Source organism: Branchiostoma floridae, chromosome 12, assembly GCF_000003815.2.
Source record: "Branchiostoma floridae strain S238N-H82 chromosome 12, Bfl_VNyyK, whole genome shotgun sequence".
Classification (NCBI taxonomy): Eukaryota; Metazoa; Chordata; class Leptocardii; order Amphioxiformes; family Branchiostomatidae; genus Branchiostoma; species Branchiostoma floridae.
In genome coordinates, this window is record NC_049990.1 from 19,257,774 (window position 1) to 19,268,313 (window position 10,540).

At 44.5% G+C, this 10,540-nt stretch overlaps 2 protein-coding genes across 2 annotated transcripts; both read right to left on the reverse strand.

Annotated features, from left to right (window-relative positions):
* Nucleotides 1–442: 442 nt before the first annotated feature.
* LOC118427135 (glycine-rich cell wall structural protein 1.0-like) lies at nt 443–2,247 on the reverse strand. The gene is made up of 4 exons (XM_035836773.1): nt 2,217–2,247; nt 1,777–1,950; nt 1,495–1,581; nt 443–1,062 (listed from the first exon to the last, which is right to left on the reverse strand). Exons 1-4 carry the CDS (start codon nt 2,245–2,247, stop codon nt 443–445), a joined length of 912 nt encoding a protein of 303 aa, XP_035692666.1.
* Nucleotides 2,248–2,447: 200 nt separating this feature from the next.
* On the reverse strand, nt 2,448–3,896 carry LOC118427461 (E3 ubiquitin-protein ligase TRIM56-like). The gene has a single exon (XM_035837276.1). The coding sequence runs from the start codon at nt 3,633–3,635 to the stop codon at nt 2,463–2,465; it is 1,173 nt and encodes a 390-aa protein (XP_035693169.1). The 5' UTR covers nt 3,636–3,896; the 3' UTR covers nt 2,448–2,462.
* Between the last annotated feature and the right edge of the window lie 6,644 nt (nt 3,897–10,540).

A 10,540-nucleotide genomic window follows, 5' to 3' on the forward strand; every position in this document is an offset into this window, starting at 1 on the left:
TGTCGCATTTCTCCTTAACATTCAATAGAGGGTTTACAACAGAACCTAAATTCCAACACTAGACACCCCATGCCCATTGGCCCAACTCAACAAGTATTGACCATAATATAATATTTAGCATACTTCCTAATAGCAATTTTGTGTAGTCTCATTCGCAATATTTGATCAGTAAGTGATCATTTGGTTGAATACACCGTGCACCACTATCACAATGTGGATCCTCCAGATTATGTAATGTACTAAAAACGGATAAGTCTAAGTACACAATTCCCAGCAATCAGCAGTATTTGAAATCGAAGGAATGCAAATTATATTTGGGATAATACACGACATTACAACACACAATTGATCCATCCTTCCTTATAGTAATTTAAGTTTATATTGTTAGAAATGGTTTAAAAGACAATATATGTTTGTGTCCGTATTGCTATGAAAATCGTATTTATATCACCCTGGTAAGTACAACATACCCCGGTCCGTCATTGGCCCCTCCTTCACCTCTAGTGTCTAATCCAGAGTTATAGGAGCCGCCTCCACCCCCACAGGCTCCATTATAGTTATCCCCCCTCCCTCCTCCTGAGTACCCACCCCCTCCTCCTCCCCCACCTCCAGCACCAAGACTCCCTCCCCCTCCTCCAAACCCGCCCTCTGCATTGTTCTTCACCCCCCTCCCACCGACTCCACCGTTAACGAAAGCTCTCCCACCCTCACCTCCACTATTCCCATCAATGCCTCCAAAGTGCACTTTCCCGCTCGCGCCGTCCGTTAGGAGCCCCCCACCTCCCCCACCGACATGCTCATCATCCCCTTGTGTGGCACCTTTTCCGTCAGAACCTCCTGCAAAGTTAGTAACACCACCTGCGCTGTACTGCCCTGCTGTCACGGTTGTACCGTCACTGTTGGGTTTCCTTTTCTTCAAGAGATCCCCTCCCCCCGCACCCCCCGCCACGATCAGCGGCGTGTTGTCCGTCTTGGTGACGAAGGTTCCGCCTCCACCACCGACGGCTTGGCTTGACATGTTCTCCGCTCCCTCTTGGCCTGCAAGTATCTTCAACACTTCACCTAAAATGATATTAGCCACAAAACGGTTTTTGTACCTGAAGCTTAATACATTGCACGTTAATCCTGCCACCATGATACTACTGAATGGTGTAATTATGGCTGTAATATCACCGAGGTAGAAAATATACATTAATGAATAGCCATTTTATAGACCTATGGAATGCCAGGCCAAAAGGATTGAATGTATCATCCAGATAAATGTTTGCCAACAGTTTGGCGTAGATAACTGACATTGCAAGAAGGGAATGCTTTACTTTACTTACTTGTTTCTGTTCTACCTCTTACGAATAACACAAGACTATGGTTGTCTCCTCTTCCTCTTTCATTGTCTGTTAAAGCAAGGTCGAGTTCAAAATGGTCTTCAATTCACAAATGCCAAAGTTTTGTAACTGATTGTGTACAGCACAATGTGGTGATCATCAGGAAGCCTACCTTTCTGCAGTTGAAAGGTCCCACTGACCACCGCACCGCGCCCTCTGGCGGACTTGAGGTCTTCTACACCCCAACCTGCGGCAGAACCTACAAAGTGTGTAAATTTAGAAATGAGACTAAAAAACGGAATCTCCTGAAACCAGTCGAGATTCTGCGGAGGATTTAGTCCATGGGGGAGGGGGGGGGGGGGGGCTAAGGTGTTATTTACGTAATCAGCTCTACTCCGACCAAGACAAACTTAAAGTCAGTCTCTGAACTTATTTAAATCATTTATCAGAATACCTGCCGCCTCTACCCTGTACTGTCCAGTATCTGGTACAGTGAAGTACTGAATCCCGTCCTTCAGCTGCACCAGCCCCTCGTGGTCCTGTCCGCGGTAGTGGGTCCCCAGGCTGGTCGGGCCCAGACGGCCGGTGGTACCGAGGGTCGTGAAACGGGCAGTGCGGAAGTCTGAATCTTATTGGTAAAAGATAATCAGTTTGAGTGATCAAAATCAGTCCATAATAAAACATTCTAGAGGGTGTATGGTCTATTTTTAAGAGTCAATACTGACTTTCAAGTCATCAATAAGAAAGTAGGACTATCAGAATATGTTATAAGATTATTTCTCTTCGTTAAGATAAATTTGAATACATTGCTACAAAAGTTAGCTTGAGTACCATCCTTCGTAGTGACTGCTGGCTCAGCAAGCGAAAGTATTGAGAATGGTACTCAGGCAATACAAAAGTTTGGGGAGCTATGGATGTACCGCATATAAATTGGGTATATGCATATACTTTCATTTGCAAAATAATACAAGAAATTTTTTTTTTCATGTGTTGAAGCAAGAGGTTAGTAATTGAGAACATAACACTAAACTTAAGTCTGATGAACTTTAGGGAACTGCGTTGACCTTTATGGGGTTTTCTTCTTTGAATGTAGTGGTTAATAGACTGTCACAAGTTCTACATAGCGAGTAGTGTTTGTGACTATAGTAATGACCTTAGCAGATATGTATAGTGCATACTTTTATTACTCTTACCCTGCGTTGCCTTGACTTCTCCCATGCAAGGCTTGACCTTATATGACGTCTTGCCCTCCTCAAAAGTGATGTAGGCCTTCGCAGGTAACTTGTCTGTGATGTCTGCAAGCTCTACTTGTAACAGGTTCTTCAGTCTAATGCTCACGTCTCCACTGACCGCCATGATGTCAAACTCCGACCCATGTTCCACAATGTTTCGTCCAAACTCTGCCGCGCTCTCTAACGCCACAGTCGCCGTTTCTATCTCTTCTATAGCGGTGGAGAACTCCTTACTCCGGGTCTGGCTCACCGTGTTAACACAGTCCAGTAACTCGGCTTCTTGTTGATTGACAAGCGCAACTAAATCCTTCCTAGTTTGTTCTGCTTTCTTCTTGATCTTCTCGATAGTTTCGGTGACATTTTTCTCCAGCTCGGTCATCTGTGCGTGCGCCTGTTGGTCAGCATTCTTAAGATCCACCATCTTCTTTTCGGTTTTTGCAAGAAGAGTGAGTATATCTTCTTTTGCCTTCATAGCTGTGTCGGTGAAATACTCGTACTTGTGGTCCTTGTGGGACAAAGCAGTGCATACCTGACAAATAGCCTCGCTACAGTCGATGCAGAAGAACTTTAAGGTCTCCTGTGAGTGGATCCTACACGGTGGCAGGGGGCGAGGCCTGATCTTAACGGTGTCGGATTCGGCCTTGAGCTGCTCTACGCCGATCACCTGGTGACCTTTGGTGACCTTTATACGACGGTGAATTGCTACACATTCGTCACACAGAAAGTCGCCACATTCCGTACAGAAGGACTCCGCCCCTGACTTGGTCTCACAGCTCCCACAGACCAGACTTTCTCCTTCATTAGTCAGCTTCTTGTGGACGTCAACCGTGTCCTTCAGGCTCTCCACGAAGAAATTATCTTTTAGTTCCGCGACCCCGCCACCCGGAAGTAATGTCTTGCTGCGACAGGTGGGGCAATCTAGCTCAGTTTTGACTTTTTGTTTCTTTAGAAACTCTTCAAGACACTTTTGGCAGAAGGAATGAAGACAAGACAGTACCTTGGGCCGGCGGTAGGGCTGCAGGCAGATCTGACACTCAAGGAAGTCTTCTGAGAGCCGATTCAAAAGTTTCGATTCCGCCATGTTGAAATGTTCGACACGGTGGAACGTCCGAAACAAGGCTGAGAAAAGTATGTTGTATATCCACTAGACAGTCCAGAAGTTACGAACGGGAAGGTTAATTAAAACGTTACAAAACCTTGACGACAACAGTGTGAGCAGACTCGAAGGGACCGAGTTGTCTACCGGTAACAGTACCTGAAAATGGCCAGTTTGCGAAGGTGACGTTAAGGTTCTGTACGCCGATCACTTTATGCGGCTGCGCTCAACAAGGTAATGGCGGAGGCGTATTGATTTACGCACGCTTGCATGACCCACGTAAACAAACAGAACAAAGTACATTTTGTGGCAGCGTCACCCCGGCCGTCACTGTTGTCCGACCTAGCCTGTGAAACATCTCAAATTACCAAAATATCAGGTTTCCAAGTGTCCAACGACTAAATAGACTAAATTGCTCGAGATCATAGCTTATCTTTGTAGGGGGAACACTAGCCTCCATAGCACGCTCTCTAGGGCCTTTTTTTAGCTCATAATACACTTTTGCTGGCCATTTCTTTTGTTCTGGGTCGCTGATTGCTGGCTTTTTCTGACCCCAGGCCCCAAGAAATTATTGTGATCATTACTTTGCGGGCGACACCCACTAATGTTAGGTAAGGGAGAAGGAAAAACATGGACAATTGACCTGACCTGAGTGTGGGGGTCAACTTGCGTTGCTGGAAGTCAGACACCCAATTCTTTTTGCTTGAAATAGGAAGAGAATCATTATCAAACATTTTGACAATGTCTTTTGTTAATTTACGGCATGGGGAACTCGACCCTCACATGTACATATCTGATCACAATTCACACCACTTTTTTCTCGCCACTTACATTCTGATTTGCAAAAAATGAATGCCTGTAAAGTAATGACTGCAATGATTTAAAAGTTTGAGGATATTGATAAAAGGCTCCATACTATGAAGTTGTGCCTCAAAATTTGAGTTGTGCTTATTATTTCTGGGTGAGCTTTCAAATCTTTATTCATTAACTTATTGATCACCCCTCGTAGACTGCAGTCGAATGCCATAATAGAAAAATGTTCGCGGTGGTTTAAAGTTCGCGGTGAAGTGGCGACCGCGAACATTTCTGCATTTTACAGTATTAGAAAGGAATGTGAGGAGCTACTATTGTCTGGTATTGTCTCTGGAGTGTGGCAGAGCGGTGTCTCACATACGGAGGAGTTTCAAGACAACACCACGTGGCGTGGAAAGATGGTTACAGTACCGTCGTGTGGGTTAGACACCACCAACTGTCCATCCGGCCCCACGGCCAGACCCCACGGATCTGTAATGTTCGCGACAGTACGGACAAACTTCCCCCTGGCTTGTGAACATGTCAACCCTGTTGTTGCCACTGTTTGCCACGATGATGTGACCCAAGGGGCCGATAGAAATACCTTTGAGGGATCTCAGTTGGCCCTCATCGCGGCCAAAGTTTACAAATTCGAATATCTTAACTCCCAAGTGACTGTACACATAAACACTTTTGTAGTTCGTCAGCAAGATGTTTCCTTCGTTGTCAGATATGACTCCATTGATTCTCACGCCTCGCTCTTTACTGAACGCTTTAAAACTCCGAACGAGAGAGCCATTTGGCTGGAACATCCTTATTGTATCTGCCTCTCCCACGATAACTTTGTTGTTGCGCACGTCTATTGCAATAATGGGACAGGGATAACGACCCATTAAGTGTACATCGAACTTCTCTATTAGCAGGCCGTCCCTACGGTACTTAACGACACGTGCATTAAGTTCGGCGCCATATAAAACTCCAATTACCCACAGGTAGCCAGGTTCCACGCCAATAGCAACACTGACAGGGAAAATTTTCGTATCCTCACCCGGCACCACCGTTGGAAAGAGGCGCAGAAAGCTCCCATTTATGCTGAAGACTTGGACCCGGTTGTTGACGTTATCAGCCACAAATATTTCATTGTCATCAGACACAGCCACTCCGTAGTTCAATCTAAATTTTCCAGGTTCATTTCCTTTACCACCGAAAGTGATCTTCTGCATCATTCTGTCAGGATTTTCTGCAAGAAGTAATAAAAATTGTGTGTGCAAGACTCACATGTACAACATTTATTATATTTGTATACAGCCGAAGCTAGATATTAATGTTAACCTGAGTAAAGTGAGGAAAGTCGTGTAAAGTGCCTTTCCCAAGGGCACAAGATCGGTAGCACGTCAGCCGGATTCGAACCCGCAACCTCTCGGTCACGGGCCGAACACATGTACAGTCCAGCTGCGCTACGCGGTCCCGTCCTTGTACCCCCCTCACATTATATACGATCTTCGGACGTACTTCGCGATCGCAGGAAGGTTGGCTGATTTTAAGATCTTAAGATGGTCTTGCGTATTTTTCGCCCAAAATCTGTCCCCCTCACATATAAGCGAGCCTCGTGCGATCGACGGTGAATAAATCTATGATAATGAACCTCCCATGACCTTTTGCACGCGGACAAGGGAACACTAAACGTTCCTCAAAAAAGGCAAGAGATGAATAAATGTTGCTTATTTTGTTGTCGGAATCTTTTTAACCAATGAATGGAATGCGCGGGCATAATGGAAATGACACAAGAAAGGAAAGTGTGTCACAAAGCCAGCCTACATACTGCCACAGGGGCCACAATGTTAGAATTACCCTCACATTCCCAGAAATTCAATATTTGTAAACAATCGGAAGTCGGGTGAACGTCGCCCGAACGTCGCCCGACTAACGGGCGTTCGCCATCCGATTTGCGCTCGATGATTAATAACTATGTCTGTGCTCGCCTATCGGTCTTCAATCGTTGGATTGACGCAAGACTATTGACCGATACCCTTGTGAGGTACGCACGAGTTTCACGTACGATCTGCGACTCGGTAACGATCTCTGCGATCTCGGAGATCTCCTGCGACTTGTCGCTTATGTTAAGAACATGTTTCGCTGCACCGCGACCGTCGTAAGACTCCTGAAAATTGCCGGCGATCCCTAAAAATCGCAAGAGGATCGTGAGAACACCGGACGTCTTACTCACGAAAATGTCATTTAGAGCTCGTAAACTAGTCGTCCGATCGAATCGCGCCTAATGTGAGGGGGGGTATTAAAGCCATACTGTACTCCACAAGAGAGTGTTCTGGTTCTACTAATAATATTTAGCGCTCTTATGAAATCGAGGTCCGATAAAAAAATGTTTGCAGCATGTGTGTGAATAGGTCATTTTCCATCCTTAGAAACTTAGGTCTTCTATTAATTTAACCCCAAAATTTATTGGTAACTTCCCCACCCGATGGGGGGGGGGGGTTTGCAATACTCATTAATTAATTTATTTACTTATCTGTGATTATGTGTGATTATTTTTGTACAAGTTTAGTCGATTTTGTGTACATAAAGATGTGATCTTTAGAAAATAACACTCTCCTCTGGAGGAAATATGGCTTTAATTTTACCCCCAAAAAATTCTGACTTAAGCAATTGCATGTGTAGTTTCTAGCTAGTCTCACCTTCACGTTGTGAGCTGAAAAAGACTGCCGACGGTGTAGGGACAGAACTGTAGAATCCAGTCTGATCAGGACCAGGGGTAACGGTAGTAGTCACAATCGCTGTCGGCTGTAGAAAGATGGTTATCTTGTCTATATATCTATCTATATTACATACTGGCCAAAATCCACTACGGGGTACCAGGTAGGTGCAAAGTAGTATGGCCGGTGGTGGTGCAAAAAAGTAGGTGCAATAAACGAAAACAAAAAAGTGAAAAACAACGTGAAGTGTCAGCAATACTTGAAGTGTCATTGGTTCATCGTGGTTCATTGATTTTCTAAACCCTGTTACAATTAGATATTTGTGTGCCCCTGACCCTGTCAAATTCTGCGTAATGACCCCGGATTTTCAAACTTTATTGCTAAAAGCACAATGTGGTCACTTTAAAAGTAAATTCAAGAGCCAAACCTCATCAATAAAGCACCAATCACGTCGATGAAGGTAAAGATACCGGTACAATAAGATACGCCAAAATCAGTTAGCCAAGCAACTGGATATGATCTTATCCAGTTCCTTGAGTGACTGTTTTGAGCGTAAAGCACTAATTATGAATAAATGTGTCGTAAAATGGTCAACAAAACCCCAAACGAGACAAGGTAATAATGCACAAGCATACCGCTGCTGGGTTGGTATAAAAGGATACACGGAGAAAGACTCCGACGACAATGCACAACACAAGGAATGTAGCCATTGGCATTGCTGCAGCTAAGCACGCCTGGTGACGTGTACATTCTGAAAAAAATCCACATTACAGCAATTGAATCAAATGAAAACGACTTTAATTCAAGAGATCCCTTGTTCAGAACAAAAAAAATTAATGGTCACGAGAAAGTACCGATTACCGCGAAAAAATGACAAAGATTTCTCTTCAGAAGTTGGAGATTTCGACCTTGACTATAATTGTCATATACAAACGGTGTAGCGTCACAAATAGCACGTCCAGCTAGATGGAAAACTTGTTCTTATCTAGTATCAATCTTTACGTTAAGGCTTAGATCTGCCTTGAAACAGGCTAGGACTCAATCGTGCGAATATTCAAATGTTTTGAAATATGGACACAGCTTACCGCCAGCTGTAGGATGCTGAACGTTTGGCACGTACATCGGATTTGAGTGAAGCGCATTCGGGACATGTTGTCTCTGCTCACTTTCAAGATTAGAAGGATTTGCATCATTGCTTGACGAGTTGGCCAAGACATCATTGATGTTGTTTGATGCCGCTGTTGGCATCTGCAAGGACTGTCTCGCTTGGGTGTGAAGGTCCCGTGACGTTGTGTTAGACTCAATGTCATCCTGTTTTATGTATGCGACAGCATATGGTCGAATGTCAACATCATCAGAGGCAATGTTTGCTGTTTGTCTATTTTCAGCTGCAACATCTATCCTTGGGAGTGGGTGATCATCACTTAGGTCGTTGCGTTCCTGGTATCTAACTGTGTATGGTTGGATGCAGGGATTTGTATCACTGTTAGCTGACCAGAAGGCAGTTTCATTTTGAACAGTAACAGCACATGATTGGAGGCAGTGATCGCCAGAATTGTTGTCTGGCATGGCTCCTCCAGCTTCTTCACAAGTAGCATGATATTGCTGATTTTCGGGGCTGCCATCATAGTTGGCATTATCATCGTCCACACGTGGCGGGACAGAGCCACTGTTATCATAGCTATCTGGCCTGTAGGAGTTTTCATAGCTGTCCTGGTGTGTTTCACCACCAGCACACGGCTGGGTGAAGACACAGTCGTCGTTGTCAGCAGGCTCACCAGGGGGAGAATCCCACTCTCGCGTCGAATCTAAGTCAGTGTAAACGGTGTTTAGCGCGTACATCGGATTAGGATCCCGGGATTTTGGAATGTAATTCAAGTCCGGCTGTAGCGCATCGGGATTTGGCAGTGCCATACTTTCTCTGAATTGTCTGCTATGGCGGTTCTTGGTGCGGTTTTTAGAGGCCTGTGTAATAATGTTTGGCAAAATGTTTACTGAAAGCTTTTGTGTAATGGTTGGCTTGCTTGCTTGCTGGCTGGCTGGCTGGCTGGCTGGCTGGCTGGATGGATGGATGGATGGATGGATGGATGGATGGATGGATGGATGGATGGATGGATGGATGGATGGATGAATGAATGGATGGGTGGATGGATGGATGGATGAATGGATGGGTGGATGGATGGATGGATGGATGGATGGATGAATGGATGGATGGATGGATGGATGGATGGATGGATGGATGGATGGATGGATGGATGGATGGATGGATGGATAGTTGGGCGGATGGATGGTGGATAGATAGGTGGTTAGAGGGGTGGGTAGATGGATGAATGGATGGATGGATGGTTGGACGGCTAGATGGATGGATGGATGGATAGATGGATGGATAGAGGGCTGGATAGATGGATGGATGGTTGGACGGCTGGATGGAAGGATGATTAGACGGCTAGATGAATGAATGGATGGATCCGATTAATCTGGGCCAATCCGTGGATTCTGCCTGTAATGTTAGACGTGTTATGTCTATTCCCCTGCTCGGTGTGGGCTGAATCTGGCGGCCCTAAAACCTATCCTCTAGTATGCAGAGGTACGAGAAGAGGCTGGATTATTCCTGAGAAAATGGTACGGTTTTAATCAGTCGAGCAGAAATGGTGACGTCCTCGTCGCCTAGCAACAATAGCTCTTTTCTTGAAACTGCCCCGGGTGTTGTCTTCGTGTGAATCGCGTCTGCATAAATGCAAACAATCAAACCATGATGTTGGCGAGTGTGTGGCTCATACAAGAGTCACTACCGTATTCATTATTTGACTACTCTTTCTTTGCTATCATGTTTTAAGAACAGGGTAAAAATTTATGACAAAATGAATTTCCACTATGCTTGTTTTAAGATGAAAAAGGCGACTTTCGTCAAACGAAAGTTTTCATTCGTAGTCTGACACTTGTAAGTTCATGAGCAGACAGAAAGCAATTCACATGACCGAGCTCCAAAGAAAACAAAATCCAATTTATACGTGGATCAAACAGCCCACGACTCATCTTCTAGTACCAGACAATTCATATCAATGTTTAGATACATATACCAGTGCTATACTTGTTGTCGTGGCAAGGGTTGTGTCTAACATGTTGTTTTTACCTGAAGATATTTTCAGGATTCATCACATACTGATATGCTACAAGTTTTTTCTGGCTAATTGGTGGTTATCTAGTCATAATTTTCGTCTCTTTCTTTTGGGGGAAGTAAGTTTAACCGTTTGCAATAAAGACATAATTCAAGTAGCGTCGCCTTCTTGAGTAGTAAATTCATGTATTATTCTTGTCTTGGTATCACATAAAGATACACATTCTGAACAATTTCGACAATTCACGAAGAAAAAAAAACAAACAAAT